General features: G+C 44.3%; 1 protein-coding gene across 1 annotated transcript in view; it reads right to left on the bottom strand.

Annotated features, from left to right (window-relative positions):
- Positions 1-17,782, bottom strand: part of MCC (mutated in colorectal cancers) — a 250,775-nt gene that overhangs the window by 59,137 nt on the left and 173,856 nt on the right. The window contains exons 5-7 of the mRNA XM_012659508.1: positions 11,089-11,252; positions 8,886-9,120; positions 7,638-7,672 (exon numbers count right to left, since the gene is read on the bottom strand). Of these exons, the coding sequence (XP_012514962.1) occupies positions 7,638-7,672; positions 8,886-9,120; positions 11,089-11,252 (434 nt within the window). The remainder of the gene's footprint in view (positions 1-7,637; positions 7,673-8,885; positions 9,121-11,088; positions 11,253-17,782) is intronic.

Below are 17,782 nucleotides of genomic sequence, written 5' to 3' on the forward strand. Positions count from 1 at the left end.
GCGTGGTGGCTCACGCCTGTAATCCTAGCACTCTGGGAGGCCGAGGCGGGTGGATCGTTTGAGCTCAGGAGTTTGAGACCAGCCTGAGCAAGAGCGAGACTCTGTCTCTACCAAAAATAGAAAAAATTAGCTGAGCACGTTGGTGCATGCATGTAGTCTCAGCTACTGGGGAGGCTGAGGCAGGAGGATCCCCTGAGCTCAGAACCTCGAGGTTGCAGTGAGCTATGATGATGCCACTGTACTCTAGCCAGGGGGTAACAGAGCATGACTCTGTCTTGGGGGGGAGGAGCTGGCACTCTAGTGTCAGACAACTATCAGGTGGGGTGTGCACAGAAGTGGGTTTCCAAAATGGAGGGAAGCTCTCTGAAAACGTGAGGCTAAGGCGAGTTTAAGACGGGTCAGCTATGTGGACACGTCCATCTCCCAGGGCAAATGTAGGAGCACAGACAAGACGACAGAGTCAGTTGATAAAGTCACCTGTGAATGTGATTCGCAGATGAGTGACAGCAGGAAAGAAAGGGGGCACTGATGCTGAGTAGGATTAGAAATATTATTAGAACATTAGCTATAAAGGAATGAGTCTGTTCTGCTGATGATACGCAGTAGTGCTCACTGGGTAGCTGTAATTTCAGGCAATTAGGTGGTAATTTGTAATTTCACTGTGTCATGGAGCTGGTTGGGATGATCTCTACATCATAGAAGGGGGAGAATCACTAGGCCGGAAAAGCTCTACTTAACGAGCCTGAGGCCGTTAGTCTCTGCACAGTTCTCAGAAAGCTGCATCCTCGAAGCCCAGGGTTTGAGAGTATTTTGCAGAGAGCCAACCTCTTATTGGAGAGTTTTAAGACTTTTCTCGGAGCCTCCAAAGAAATGAGAAGTCAGAACCTATTTATAGAAAAAATATATTTATTCCTATAAATCTCATTTACATGGTGTTTCAGGAAGTGGTGTCTTATTGTTAATGGCAATTTTGAGTAGGCGGAAACAGAAGAGAGACATCACAAACCAGAAGGAAAATGAACACAAGAGCACTTCCATCTCTCTGTAGGTTTGACAGGCGTACTGTTTTCTCTTTTTGTCTGTAGCCTACTGATGTACCTGGGTCTGGTTATGAAAATGGCTGCATCGGGGACAGGTCAGCGTTTCGGCGGTCTTCTTATTTTCTTACTGGCTTTCCAACAAATGGAGTCCGCTTCTTTCTTATAGACAAGAGTTCGCTTTAAGCAGCCTGACCTCTCCCAGGCACAGGGAGGGATAAGCAAACACCGGTGCTAAGGAGTTACTCTACAACTTCCACGGCACAAGCGTGTGTGAGGCCCTCTCAGAGGAAGTAGGGGCTGTTTCCAAAGGACAGGTGAAGGAACCCAAGTTCTGAGGAGTCTCTGTCTTGGATCCCACTTAAGCCTTCTTCAACCTACAGAGAGGCGGCGGCATGGGACGGGACTCAGATCAAGGTAAAAATGCACAAATAGTCTCCTCTCTCTGAAACAAGCCCATTTTGCCTTCATTCACTGCCATCTTGGAATGCCAGGAAAGTGGGTCTGTGGAACCCTAAGCAATTTGGCACCTGCGTTGCTGTGACATAGCAACTACTAACTGCTTGTCTGCGCAGGAGCGGGGGATAGCATGGGGACAGGGTGGAGAGGGGACCACAGGAAAGCAGCCCAATGGAACAACGAAACTGCATCCCATGCTAAGGCCACAAGAACCTAAATTTTGGTAGCAAGAGTTAATATCAGTATAGACTTGGGCAAGATTGTTAAGGCTTCTGTAGGCCTCAGTTTTCCCATCCCTAAAAAGGGTATAATAATAATACCTAGCGGGTAGGACTCTGGTGCAGATTAAATAAAATGTGCATAAATCATAGCTCATCACAAGTGCATGCTCAAAATAGGTTCAGTGCTGTTATAATTTAGGCTTTGAGTAAGTTCTGCTTCGTCCTTAGAGATATCTGATTTTAGTCTGACAGGGGTATGGTTCAGTCTGAAAATGTTGAAAGAATGTTAATACTATCAATGTTATTAACAGAGCATTAAAAAGAAACCCTACTGAGCTTGTGTTGGTGGGGGCTCCCTGTGGAAGTGTTCTCCCTCACTGGGCAAGCTGGGGGTTCTGCACCACGCCAGGCAGCGTTCCCTGCCTTTGGAGCCCGTGCCCTGCCAGGCTCTGCCTTCCCTCCTCTGGCTCAGCTGGCGCAGGGTCTACACAGCAGGCGGCTTCCCGGGCATCACCACCGCCTCAGTGTGGGCCCCAGGAGCAGGCTGGGCGTGAGTGGAAGGCAGCAGAAAGGCTGAGTGTGGTTCTCTTTCATTCCACCCGCAGAGGGGGAGGTAGAGGATGCCTGGGGAGGCTCTCAGCACACGTCCAGCGGGTGACTGAAGGACGCTGCCTCTCCATTCCCTGTCCCTGAGTGCTCACCAGATCATCACGGGACACCCTATTCACTGATTGGGTGGCTCACGGTGGGCCTGGGCATATATCCTTTGAAAGAGCTTCCCAGTGACTCCGACATGTGCAAAGTCACCGCAAGATGGATGAGACCGCCTGTTTCTCTGGTACTCTGATTATGTCCAAGCCTATCTGCTATCACAATAAGGCCAGTAAGTCAGCTGCATCAGAAACCTCTACTGCTCAACAAGTATCCATGTGATTCTCCATGTTTCTCACCCCTTCATGGTCAGGTGAAGCCATCTGCCTAGTTCTGCTCAGTGGGCAATGAATGGAAGCATTTAACTGCTGTGTTGACACCTTCTGGGTGAGGCCTTTGGCAGTGGGCGGCCACAGCCTGGGTTCCTGAGTGAACATGTGGGGCACAGATGTGTGCCTGTCCCCAAAACTGTACTGGACGTATGGTGCAAGCAAGAAATAGTGTGCCGTGCCACGGATTTGGGAAGTCAACCTATTACTGCAGAACACCCTAGTCTTGTCCTGACTAACATGCCAGCCATACGAAAGAAGAGCCACCGGAGACCCCCATACTGAGTCTGGAAGGAGAGCCCTGGAGCCGGACCCCACTCCCCTCAGCTCCCTCCCATGTGGCTAGATGAGGGCTGGGAGCACAACAGCGCTGAGACAGGGCTTGTTTTTACAAATCATGAATTTGAACTTAGCTAATATTGGCATCCTCTTCCTCATCCAATAAAGAAATTCCTAAGAAGAAATGGAATAAGATATGAGCAAAGTTCCATAAAGGACAAAAGAGAAGACTACACTTACATATGCATATCAAACCATTAAAACTGTGAGATACAGATTATTCTCCATAATCTGTTCTTTATTTTTTTTGCTTAATTTGAAAATTAAAGAAGAGAAAAAGTAATCACACACTTTTACTGCCTAGATTTAGCCTCCATTAATATTTTGGCATATTAATATCCTATTTCTATGTATAAACTTCTGCATATTAAAAATACTACATGAATATTCATTTAAAAAATAATTTAGAACATTACAGCAAAGTTCAAGTACGCTTTGACCTACATGCCTAGCTACTGTGTCCCCACAGCCATAACTATTATTATATTGATTCATATTTTGGTCTATTTTAAGTATTTTTAAATACACACATATGAACATATATTAAATATAAATTTATACATATATAAATTCATAGTAAACAAAGTACTGTTCTGCAGTTCTGCATTTTCTATGTATAGATTTATGGTCAAGAAAAGCATCCTGGAAGTAGCGGGGAGCTCAGATGGGGCCAGCGGCCACATGAGGCTGAAAGAAATCTGAAGGGAAAACAGATGAATATTTAACCTGTGTAAGGTCACAACAGTTTCACTTCTATAAATATCTCCAATGTGACTGATTTGTAGTTAAAAATATCACAGAGATACTGACTTAGCATGCAGCGGAAGACAATTCGGACAAAGTGAATGGCTGCTTTAGAGACAGACAATGGTCTGGACACAACAGCATGACATTTACAACACGTCATTCATAATTCACTTATAACCTGCACAGCTCACGTTATTATGTGCAAGAAGCACATAATAAAGTCCATAGTCTACCTTTTAGGCAATTACTCTAAACAGGCGCTATGGTTTCATTTGGATTCCTTTTTTCAACTTCTTTAAGCATGACCACTAGTCAACAAGTGCCTTTAGAGAGAAGGTGGGTAAATATTGCAGGTGGATTAGATCTGGTGTTTAGATCCAGTGCAGTATTTAGAAAGTGGCTCTGGGGAAGCGGCCTGGAGTCACGTAAGAGGATGCTCTGTCAACAGCCTTAGCTGTTGAGTTCATGGGACAAGTGCCTGACGTGTGGGCTGCACACCTGGCCGAGAGGAACAGCACTGGACCCCAGCCCACCCCGGTGTCTGCTGCCCAGGAATGACTGGGTGGCCGTAGGGCAGCTCCATCTCCCCGGTCACAATCACAAACTTATTTTTTTCCTTCTATACATGGGCTTATTCTCTGGCAGAATCACAAACTTAAAAGTGGCCCAACAGAGGATAGGACAGGAGTTACTCTGAAAAGGTCATGGAGCAAATGGGTCCTCAGAGAGTGGCAATACGCAAAGGAAAGTTCTCCCTTCCTACCTGCATCCTTCCTTTCAAGCCTCCTTCCCCAGCTACGGAAAGAGGCTACGTTGCAAAAGATTTGGTGCCACTTTCTGGTAAGGAGGATGAGGCGAGAGGGAAGGAAAAGGGCCCTGAAGCACTGTGGAATTTTGCTCGTCCTTTCCCTGGCCGTGGAGCCAAATGGCAGCCATTTAAAAATGTGGAGGGTAGAGTCCTTATTTACACTTTAGAAGACTTTAGCCCAACCGGGTGATCCCATTTTATTACACGGGTCCTATGAACACAGAACAATGAAATCTTTCATAGATGTAACACTGTATCTCAGTATCAAGAGTAATTGGTCTGGAAAAGTCAGACACATGCATCTTCTTATCACTGGTGGAAATACTGGCCTCCCCGCTTCCAACCTAAATCTTCAGAGACTAAGTTAGTGTAAACCCTAAGAGAAGGGTTTTTAAGAGTCTTTGGGGGAAGCGGGGAAGGTAAAGGGGAGGAAACTTCAAATTAGGGTCACGTTTATTTGGTTTAAAACAGTGTGTCTACTAGTCTCTCGGATTTACTGCAGTGATGGCCAAAGTCAGCCCAGAAGCCAGACCCCAGGGATGACAGGAACCCAGGGTCATTCGCAGATATGCTGAAAATACCCGGGTAGGGTGCAAGGTACAAGGACGAAACTGTTACCACCACCTGTGCCATGAACGTGCAGAACTTTCTGAAGAATTTCTTCAAAATCTCAGAGGGAACTTGAGGGGTCAATTTATGTTCAAGTCTGTGATTCAATGGGACACAGATTCACGTGCCTGTGGTCATATCAGGTTTGTTTTGCCAAACAAATTGGGGAAAATGTTAACACTTTTGTTACATGGTGCTTAACCTAAGCGATTTAGGTAAAAAAATGCAGACAACGTGGAGAAGGTGGTCCCTGCCATCCCGCGACTGTCCGGTGAGCTCCTAGGCACTGTCTGTGCTCACCAGTCACCACCACCTGTCACACGCCTGTGCAATGAGCTGCCTACTTGGTTGTCTCCCCAGCATCCCTGCAGGCAGGGACTGTCCTGTTCATCGCTGTGACCCCTCTGCCTGGCACAGGGTGACCAATCATGTTTATGAAGTGAATCAATGAATGAAGAACAAAGTGCTTCCTTTCTAGAGTAATTGATTCTACCTCGCCTAAATTAAGCCTGCCTCTTTAAGTGTGCGGAAATAAGTGGTTATGTCACAGAACATATAGAAATAAATGATTACCTCATTGAATAATGAACTGGGACCAGCAATAAAATTTGTCTGCCTGTTGTTCCTTAGTTACTGCTCCACCAAGTCGCCCAATTTGTTAACCGACTACATTAAAGATCTAATTAAATTAAATCTTGAATAAGGCTCAAAAGACCTATGGAGAGCACTTTGTTTAATTACAGGCAGGGAGCAAGCACCAATCTTATTGATCTGGTCAGTTAAAATTCCATACAACGAATGTGGGCAAAGAAAAAAAAAATGTGGCCACAACTGCTTTTTAGTCAACTTTGATGAACTGTGAATACAGAGCTGCTCCAAAGACAGCAATGGCAAACCAGCTATGTGTCCTGTAGCACCACAGGGATGAAAATGAAACTGTACCTCGGTTGCTCTGCAGAACTACACTTTGTGAAGAACAAAAGACAATGCCAATCGCAAAAGATAGATCCCTCTGTAGGGAACTGAAGTGCATTGGGTGGGTGGGTGGGTGGGTGGTGGCTGGAAGAAGCCTTCCAGCATTCAAAGTCTAGTGAACTGGCATTCAAAGGCATATAGCAAATTCTTTGAGATCTACAATTGTCTTAAAATAAAAAGAAATCAATCCAAGTTGTGGGTATGTATGCAAATTCCTGAGGACATTTCTGGTTGAGGAAGAGATACAAGGTCCATAACATTTTATTATTTGGAGGTAACTGAAATGTAAATTATGTAAATTTATATAAAACAATATTAACTGCATAAACTTAAAAAGTAGTAAATGTGACAAAACAGGTTTTGACTACAATGTGCATGTGTACATGTGTATGCATGTATGTGTGTATATATATCATTATTCAATGTCCAGGTGAGAGTGCTTCAAACAGCTAAGGATTCTTATGAAAAAAAGATGGTATAGTGCTCAACCTTCCACACCACTCAGCAGGGAACTCTGGATTTTACCCAAACAACTGCTACTAATTTTTTGAACATTTACTGTTTGCCAGGCATTGTCTACCTACTTTATGAGTATTATCTAATTTTCCTGCATTGGGTACTACTATTGTTCCCAATTCATAGCAGAGTAAACTGAGGCACAGAGAGGTCAGGTAATTTGCCAAACACTCATGGTGACTTGGCAGGTCAAGCTATGACCCCAGGTGGTCTGGCTCTGGAGCCCCGGTACAGAGTGTAGTACCTCTACATCATGCTATTCTTAATACAGATTTCCAGAGTTGGAGAAAACACTGGAAGAAGGGAGGGTGGAGGGCTTTTTATTTTTTGCTAGTCACAATCAAGGGCTGTCTTGTGCTTTAGTAACTCAAATTAGAGGAGAAAATTTATTCTAAACCATAATATGTAATTAAAGTTAAGACCAACAATTTCCCTTACAAAACATGCACCATCAGAACCCACACACTAAGAGCAAGCACATACCTAATTAGGGCATTAGTCATAACAATCAGGGTGTGTAACCAGGAAATTACAGGTGGTGTGGGCCTTAGTGCTAAGTGAATTTCATCAGGTTGCCCAGATAAAGCCTTTCCTGACTGGGGTGATTTACACTTGCTGATGCAAGGCTGGAGCGTGGCATCCAATATAGCTGGCTACTGAAAATACGCTTCTGCATGTTGAGTTAAAACAAAATGATGCTTAGATATGAGAGGTAGTAGTTCTGGCCTTTTAAGTATGACAGTAGCTGTAAGTGAGGAAGAGAGTTGACAACATTCAAAATAATAATTTCTTCCACATTTATACATAATGGCAATTAAGAATACTTGCATGCGGATTGAAAACTCAATGATTTACACATGCTGACCTTATTGAAGAACAAGTTATTTCCAAGGTGTTCTTTAAGGGTAGAGGGGCAAGAGCAATGGTGAAAGATGATGGTACCTACCAGATGTATTTTTTCCTCTTCTACTTCAATTTTATCTGTGTGCAAAATTACCAGTCAGAGCACAACTAGAAAGCAAGCTTCTAACATTGCCAAGACTGAGAAAGAGAGTAAAGTAGGTCTAGCAATTCAAAGTGAAGTTCAGAGGGAACTGTTTCTGATTGAAGAACTCACTGCTGCACTCCCAGCCCAATCACAGACAAAACTCATGGCCAAACAAAGAAGTCCTTGTGGGTTCCTGGGAAAAAACTCCATCTTTGGAAAACTGAGTGCTTTAACAATTCTGCCAAACATTTCTATCCTGAAACCTTAGCTCCTTTGGTAATGGATATATGTCTTAATAAAAATAGTTTTTAAACTAGTTCAGGCCCTGGGGTGAATAGCAGGGATCACACACACACAGACATGTACACATGTGTACATAGAGCAACACACACGCACAGTTACATCCACACATACATACATACACATATGCAGATATGATTATTTTCACTTCTAGTCTACACTAGAAGAGGTGACATTTCACATTAGATTCAGTATAGATAAATGAGAGCAGGTACTCTAAAGGTAAAAAAAATTTTATAGAAAAAATTGAAAGGGCAAAATTCTCCACGTATTTTTTCAAATTATAAAAATATTATTAGCTTATCTTAAAGAAGAACATTTTAATTAGGCTTGGGGAAGACATGCATACACTGGAGAGCGGTTTTGAATTACTGCCCTGATGTAATTTTACCATCTACTCAGATTTAAGATTCCAGAGAAAAGTGTCTTTTTTTTTTTTTTTTAAATCTTACCTCTATACCTTAGCACTTTCAAACTATATTCTTTTTCTTTTCTTTTTTCTTTCTTTTTTTTTGAGACACAGTCTCGCTCTGTTGCCCTGGCTAGAGTGCAGTGGCCTCACCATAGCCCACTGCAACCTCAAGGTCCTGGGTTCAGGTGATTCTCTTGCCTCAGCCTCCCAAGTAGCTGGGGGACTACAGGTGTGTGCCACCACACCTGGCTAATTTCTCTATTTTTTGCAGAGACAGGGTCTCGCTCTTACTCAGGCTAGTCTTGAACTCCTACCTCAAGCGATCCTCCGCCTCTGCCTCCCAAAGTGCTAGGATTACAAGCATGAGCCACTGCATCTGGCCTTCAAACTACCTTCAAGAATGACTTCTTAACAACAAAAGAATGGCAATTCCCAAGACTACGAGTGCCACAAAATTCGCGGGCTGGCCTTGGCTCCACACACTCAGGAAAGGCCTGGCCACGTTGCACGCAGTGCGCTTACCCTCCTCCGCAGCCGGTCCCGCTCCTCCCGGATGGCGTTCATGGTGGCCTTGGTACGGTTCAGCTCCTCCTCTTTGCTGCACAGCATGGCAGTCAGGCTCTCATTCTCTTCCCTCAGCCCGGCCAGCTCCTTCTCCCACCGAGACCGCTCTTCAGCCAGGTTGGGATACAGGTCTCGGCCAAGCACCCCCTCAATCTCCTCGACCGTCTGCAAGACACAGCCACAAAGGAAAGCCAAGTAAGTTAACTTGGAGAAGGGGGTGGGGAGAAAACAGACTGGACAGGAACAGGCAGCCGCAGAAGAGTGGGTTCTAGAGCCACTTCATAGTGACTGTGACTAAGAACACCCCAAAATTATCCTCTCCCCAATTTCACGTGCTCTTGTCACTTGCCTGGGTTATAGTCTGATGAAATCCTCAGAGCTAAAACACAGTTAGTCCCCTCCTGGTGTCTGAGTCTATCTATGGTGCTAACTGCCATGGGCACACAAATGTTTATTTCCCTCACTTGAGTTCCAGAGACGGTGAAGGCACATAATCAGGCAGCAGGCCAATTAGGGATCCTGATAATGCAACGACAAACATGAGTTTGCAAACTGCATACGAAATCGAACTTGAAGTTTCCTAAATTACAGGCGTCCCATGTGCCAGCTCAGCAATAAGTCAGGTCACATCGCCACTTGCAGCTTTCGGTGCCCCATCAGAATTCAAATGGTGTCAGTGAGGTTCACTCCCAAGATGTGAAAGACAAAAATAAACCTCAGTGACACAGAAAAGGGGAAGCTCATTGTGGAGGTTTCTGAGACGGCAGGGATTTAATTAATTAATAATACAGCTACAAACGGAAGAGAATTTTAATAGTACTTAGAGGGTTTTAAAGAATTCATTTAAAACAGTATTAATGGAGACGAAACACGCATAAAATTAGGGGAAAAAAGGAATAACTCATTCTGCTTGCTCTCAAACTATTCATTCTCATTTACTGTGCTTTGGGAAAGGAAGCACATGCCAACTGTTAATGAAACAGGAGGGAGAATTACTATGTAGCGGTAGAAGGCAGGGAAGGGATATGATAAGAAACAGGTCTCAAATAATAACAATATAGGGGTATGTCACTCTCAGATGCTTACACTAGTTCTAAAATCTTGTTGCCACTTTCCCATGTTGTGCCTTTGTCCCTCCTTTCAAATCTGAGACTCTTACCCTGCCTGGCTCTGCTCCACACCCTGCTCTGTCCCTGCTGGCGGGCGGAAGCCCTTGGCCTCTTCCTTTCCTCTACACGCTGAGGCCAGGGCTAGACCCGAGTTGACATTACAATCAAATATTGGGCCTGGAAGATCACAGAGAAAGAAACACCAGCGACTGCTTCTCCCTACCCCAAACCACATCAACTATATATTTGCAACTGAGACGAATAAAGATGGAAAACCAGCAGTGTTATAAACATGAATCATGGTTTACTTTGAGACACCGCAGCTCTTTTGTAAAATCCAGGATTCCCACTGATAGAAACGAGCCTAGATTTTCTCTTTGCCCAGGCTCCTCCAAGAATTTTCAGTCTGAATTGCTATGCCTAGCTCACTAAGCTCTGCTGAAGTAATATAAAGATACCATAGCAACAGGACTTGACTTTCCCATTGGTCATGACGAGTTTGTGCAGATGTGGCGAATTCCTCTCGCCTGGTCCTCCTTTAGCAGTGAAGCACGCCAAAGGTGTAGCTGAGACCCAGCTCCAGTGTGCTGGGGACAGATGGCTCAATCAGGCCTTGAACCTTCCACCTTGTTAGCATCATGAATTGATGACTCCTGAAATAGCATTCCAGAGGCCTTATAGCTTTAATAGAACTTCCAAGATAAACTTACAACTTCAGAGTGCTACATAATGAACCACACTAAAATGATGTGGTTCGACACTAGTAGTTTAACGGTTTCCAAGTAAATTGTCCTTTTTGCTACAAAGCCAGTGAACTTGACTGCTGATAGAATGACTTTTTCTAAAGTAATTCAGCTCAACAAAAATTTATGGGGCCCCTGCTTCTACCTTGTGGCCCAATCTACAGTACGGCTTTCATAGAAACATTCATCCCTAATGTGTATTTGAGAAAACCACACTGCAGGAGGATTTGACCATTTCCCTCGTATAATCTCAAAGAGCCACGCAGAGGTGAGGAGTCTACCTTAATGGCCAAGTCGCAGTGCTCGCTGGCCGTGGTGAGCTGCTCGATGTGCCGGTCCACCTCGGCCACGGAGAGGCTGCAGCTGCTCTTCTTCCTGTCACAGAGGACGTTCTCCAGCCCCGTCAGCACCCTCTGCAGCTCTGAGTCCAGGTCACTGCAGTTGTCTGGGGGTGAATGAAGACCAAATGCATTAGGCAGGACAATGAATGCTCTCTGCTTCACTCACCTTGAGGGACCGACTCGGGTGAAACGCAGCCTGACATTTCAAAGTTCAACACCACCCCGCCTAATCTCGCAGCACTGCCTCTCAGGCTCGGGGCCACTGTAAAGCTCTTCATTAAGGGGTTTCAGACCATGGTCATTTTCCAGATAGCCGAGCTGCCCTGAATTCTCCTGTCTTTCACTCAGAGGCAGCCACATCTTAAGTTTCCTTAGTAACAACAACAAAGTGCCCCAGAAGGGGCCATTGGCACCTCCAAAATCTTCTGATCGACCTTTCTGCTCGGCCATTCAAACAGCAATAACTACAGAAAGACTTTCTGCTAAGAAGATCCCATCACTTTACTAAACAAACAACAAAAAGCCTCAGAATGAGCAGAGATGCTAGGCATTTTGAAAAATAGAAACTGTGTAAGAGAGTCTTTGCCCACAACGAGCTTGAAATCAGGACTTTTTTCTCCAATATAACCAATCAATCAATACGCTCCACCTGTGCAATTTAACCCATATTCTTCCATCAGTGGAAAAAATAACAAATTTTTCTAACAAATTTCATATTGTTCTTCATGCACATGTTTTGTAACCAATCCTAATAATTTGATTTTGACTTAAAAATCTGTGTTACTTTTTTTTTTTTTCTTGTTTCCCAGGCTGAAGTGCAGTGGCATCATCATAGCTCACAGTAACCTCAAACTCCTGGACTCAAGTGATCCTGCTGCCTCAGCCTCCCGAGTAGCTGGGATTACAGGTATGTGCCACCACACCTGGGTAATTTTTAATTGTTTTTATAGAGACAGGGTCTCTCTATGTTGCCCAGGCTGGTCTCAAACTCCTAGTCCTCAAATGATCCTCCCACATTGGCCTCCCAAAGTGCTGTAATTATAGGTGAGAGCCACTGTGCCTGGCTGTGGGTTACTTTTTAAATGCTGGACATCCTGGGCCTGGTCAGGGATAGAAAAGTAATTATAATTGTAATGTGAGCTAGATATATCTTGGAAGATAACTTTTCTGGGGAAAAAAATCCCCTTAAAGTCAAATGCAAATTTCTTAACTTGCTATTTTGGATCTTGTTGATGTCACCAAGCCATTCAATTATTGTAGCAAGACAGATGTTGACTATATATAATCTCTCGAAGTACATCCTTCCGCTATATCCAGCCTGATTCCTGCATGAAAGTTGCTCAATGTCTTCAGTTTCCCTTCTTCTCCCCTCTCGTGTCTCATCATAGGTTCCACACGCTACCATCGTCAACTGCTTCTGGTCCTTAACTTTGGAAGATTTCAAGAAAACTCTTAGCACTAAAGGAACAGGATTTCTCGGAACATTTTAGTCAACCTCGTCTGGCTGCCTATTTTAAGTTACCCAAATCTAGAGAGAAGATCAGCCTGAGGCTTTCACTCCAAGAAACGCACACAATTATTCCACCTACTTCTCAAACCTGTTCCTCCCGATCTCTCCCTCTCCATGAGTGGCATGACTTCCACCCAGTTACTCGAGTCAACTCTGAGGCAACCTTCAGTTCCTTTTACCTGACATTCTAAATTCAATCCATCTTATGACCACAACCTTTAAAACCTATCCCCAAACTGACCTCTTCTCACTATCTCCATGGACACCATTGTGGTCCGAGCCACCATCATTTGTCAACTGGACCGCTGTAGCAACCTCCTACCTCCACTCACCAGTCACCAAAGCAAGCCGCTTAAAGATGTAGATCACATCATGTTACTTTCTTAGCCCAGATTGTCTAATGGCCTCCCATCGTCATTCAATCAAAGTCCAAACTCCTTACCGAAGTCTGTAAAACTCTGCATGATCAAGACTGGTGTGCTAGACCACGTCCTACCATGGAATTCCCTGGGGAGCTTTTATAAAATGCCAATGTCCAGGCCCCACCCCAGGCCAATTAAATCACAATCTCTGGGGGCGGAGCTTGGATACTGGAAAACTTTTCAACCTCCTTGGATGATTCCAATGTGCAGTCAGGGTGAGAGCCACTGACCTGGACCTTGCCTCATCTGTCCATCCCGCCTCATTCACTGTGCCCTGTTCACGCTCCCGGCCTTCTCTCTATCCCTGGAACATGCCAAACTCCTGTCTGCCCCAGCGGTTCCTTCTGCTTTGCTGTTTCCTCTGCTGAGATTGATTCCTACCCAAATCTCCACATATCATTCAGCTCTTAGCTCAAATGTCATGTCATCACCAAGCTCTTCCCTATCTAGCTTGGGGTTCCACCTCCTCCCCTGCCCAGTCCTTATCCCATCATCCTACTTTCTTTACCACAATTATCGCTATCTGATCTGACTTATGCATTTGCTATCTCTCCCCTACTAAAATGTTAAGATCCATGAAAGAAGGGACTTTGATCTTCCTCACTACTGTATCTCCAACACAGAATAGTGGAGGCGATCAAGTATTATTTTTTAAATGAGCAAATACAAACACACTGCTATTTATTTAGGAGACAGTAAGACTAGAAACATAGACTGTCAGCAGCAGCATGTTTTACACCGATCTTATGCTTACTTCCTCGCTATGGACCACGCTCTGAGCTGATAAGAACTGGGGGACACCCGTCACTGTAGAAGGCCCTCTGCAGATGGAGCGCAGGTACACAGCAACAGCTAGAGGCAAAGGGAGCCCAGTGAGGAGTGGCACTCCCCAGCGACCACACAAACCAGTCTCTGAAAGATCATTTATCCTCCGGTGCAGGTTTCCCAGTACCCCGAGGTGGAGTGAACACACATTCCTGGGTGGGGAAGAAAGATGCCTCCACTGGTTTCCATGCTGATTTTCCCAGCACTGGCCTACCTGATGGAATAATCGCATGGGACATGTCTGCTGAGGGGCTCTCACAGCAGGGCTGGAAGGGTGGCAACCAGGCTGCTTCCTGAGGATGCTGAGTTATAGGAGCAGGAGGGCGTAAGGATCTGACCGGTATTTCTTTCTCATTCTTTAATCAAGCAGATGCTGAGCCCTGGACTCAGGCTAGAAGCAGAGTACGAAGATGAATAAGAGACTGACCTCAACTGTGAGAGGCACACAGAGGCACGAAGCCACAGCCCCTTCTCTCAGCTGCCCGCCCCTACCCTGGGGAAAGTATCCATGGAGAACTCGGTGCAAGCACAGGGCAGAGAGTCAGGAAGCCATGAGGAAGGCATTTAAATTAACATACAACTGTGAAGAGCTAGTGAGCGTCATCCTTCAAACCAAAGAGGGCTATAAATGCTTTCTTTGGTCATAAGAAGCTGAATGTGTAAGAATACAGGTGGAGTGATGAACCCCACATACTCCAGTCTGTTGCAAAAAGCTCTGCACTGTGACTTCACACAAACCCCATCAATGGATGGAACTGTTTTTCAGAGTCTGTGGCATATTCTTCCAAACATACACTTAGAATGAATTCCAAACTCCTTCCCTTGGCCTTCAATGTCCTGCACTACCTGGCCCCTGCTAGAGACTGGACCTTCGACACGGAAGGCTGAGGCAATTGGAGTCTCTACAAAAGACAGGAGGTATAAGGTTAAGGGACCAGAGGGAATGCGATAAGCTAGCATAAGGAACCAAGTATTCCAGTACAAAAGGTGCCACAGTGAGGTGACATTCACAGTGGCTTAGGATCTTGAGACAGGATAATAATTCCTGTGGTTTGATCAGTACTCTTGACCGTTTAGAAAGGGCTTTCACACACACACATCACATCACATTCCATCCCGTCAGGCAGGCGGGTAAGCCTTGCTCCACAGAGGAGATACCTGAGGCTTGGGGATGTTTGGTTACTCACCCCAGGCTGCACGGTGGGTGGGCAGCAGAGCTGGAACCACGGCACTGGAGTTCTATACTCAGGGCTATTTTCCCCACACCATCCAACCCAGAAAAAGGATCTCTGAGTTTATAAGCACAGGCCAGCTTACCCAAGCACATGAGTACCTATCCACAGCCATTGTTTCCCAAAAGAACCAACAGAGGGGCAGAAATTATAATTGAGGGATATTAACTCTGAGTATATTCTGAAAAGGTAAGGATGTCTATTGCAATTTCTAGAATCACTAAAAAATATATATATACTAAGAGGAATAGTTAAAAGCCAATAAATTAATTAAAATGAAATTCTAAAAAAAAATCCAGTTTACTCAAAAGAAGGAAGAAAGGAAAAACAGAATAATAAAAAAAAAAAATCAGAAGGGACAACCAGAAAACAAATAGGAAGTTGGAAGACCCACATCAACCATATCATTAAGTACATTAAATGTTAATAGATTAAATATCCCCCAAAAAGAAGATACTATCAGAATGGATTTTAAAAAATCCACAAAACAATTAGGATGACTATTATTAAACAACAACAAAACCCCAAATTCAGAAAATAACATAAGTATTGGCAATGATGTGGAGAAATTGAGACGTTTGTGCATTGCTGTTGGGAATGTAAAATGGTTTAATCATCATGGAAAACAGTTTGGTATTCCTGAAAAAGTTAAACACAGAATTACCATACGATCCAGCAATTCTACTTCTAGGTACACACCTAAAACATGGAAGCAGGGACTCCCATAGACACCTGTACATCAGTGTTCACAGCAGCATTATTCACAACAACCAAAGGCTGGAAGCAACCCAGTGTCCGCTGACAAATGAATAAACAAAATGTGGCATATGCATATAACCGAGTATCATTCGGCCTTAAAAAGGAATGAAATTCTATTACATGCTACAACATGGATGAACCTTGAAAACATTATGCTGAGTAAAACAAGCCAGACACAAAACGACAAATAGTGTCTATTTCCACTTTTATGAAGTGCCTAGAATAGGCAAAGGCATAGAGACGGAAAGTAGAATAGAGGTTACCTGGCGGGGCAAGGGGAGAACGGGGAATTATTGTTTAACAAGTAGAGTTTCTGTTGGGGAAGACGAACAAGTTCTGGAAATGGATGATGGTGATGGTAACATAACTCTGTGAATGTACTTAATGAACTGAACACTTATAAATAATTACCATGGTAAATTTTATGTTATTTTATGTATGTGTCACCACAATAAAAATAATATCATAAATGTATTTCAGTGAGTAAAATGGGAAGATAAAAGCAAACAGGCATACAAGAAATGGAAAACAGTAACCTTCGAGAACGGCAGTATATTCAGAAAGAATTTAGGCTACTGTAGCTTAATTTAAAAAATACTTTTCGTTGGTGGAAGAACATGAGGAAGAAGAAAGTAGAGATATGGGAAATCTCAAGAATGCGTGGGAGTGATGGGCTGTTTAAATCTTGGCCCACAGCAGTGGGACTCCCTGAAGGGCAGCCCTGAGGCAGTCCTGCTTCCTTCCCCTCGGGCTATGCGCCTTTATGTATGAAAGGGACCAGCCTGTTTTATGTCCAAGAGACAGAGAGGCGGCCCTTGGTGTCAAATACACATTCCTCTAACAGAGTTTATTTGTATTGTGCCTCTTTCCAAAGAAAAATTGGAGGTAGCTTATCTCAAACAGCCACAAATAAGGAGCAAACACAGTGGCTGGGACCAGATGACGGCTGCAGAAGCAAATGGAGGCTGACCCAGCTGCTGGAGCTGACGCTTCCAATTAGCCATGAGCTTCCTGGCAGCCAAAGCAAAAATGAATTATCTCCCATCAGAAAGGAGGAGGCATTCCAGTTTCACAAGAGAAGACAATGTGTTTTTGGCAATAGATGCTGAAAGAATTTAGGTACATGGGTACTTCGTATGTGGCATGAAGCTATGTGACTGCCAGTCTCCTCAGCTGGTTTCACACACATGCGGATTTCATATGGTTTTTTCTTATACTAATCTTCTTATTTTAATCTTCTATTAAAATAAAGCTGTAGGCTATTAGGAAGGCACAGAGTAAAGGAAATTCTGGGAAGGGCTAAGCTCACATAACCTTGGCATTCAGGCTTCTAAGTTGTCTGATTTGCTATAAGACAAAACAGGGCACAGATGGCTCCAGGGAACGGACCTCTCCCCTTGCCCAGCAGATGCAAACCAGCCATCTGCAGCCAAAGATGTGCCTGTACATCTGGCAGGGCTGTGGTGTCTGGCATAGCCTTTTTTATTTTTGAAACACTTTTTGAGTTAATTATCAACATTTAAATCATTAGAATTTATAGCTATTCTTGTAAAATGAGCTCTGGCAATGCTGGGCCCAGCTTCTCACACCACGGCAATCTGCCGAGGGCTCAGCCGTCCCCAGCGCACCTCTGCCCTGCCCGCCTGTCGGATTCTGCGGCTCCTCCTGCCTTGCCCTGTCTTTTCCAAACGTAACTTTTGTCTGTCTGACCTCTGACAGGAGTTGGAGAATAGGCAGCTCGGGCTGCATTTTTCTAATGAGAACCCAGGGCCTTAGGTTGTTATGTTGCTATTTGAGGGAAGATCCACGTACGGGTCCTCAGACAATGTCATCTCATTCAACATCATTTCCTTACAACGTCGACAAGAAAAACAAACTTGATGCCT

Source organism: Propithecus coquereli, unplaced genomic scaffold, assembly GCF_000956105.1.
Source record: "Propithecus coquereli isolate 6110/MARCELLA unplaced genomic scaffold, Pcoq_1.0 Scaffold62, whole genome shotgun sequence".
Taxonomy (NCBI): Eukaryota; Metazoa; Chordata; class Mammalia; order Primates; family Indriidae; genus Propithecus; species Propithecus coquereli.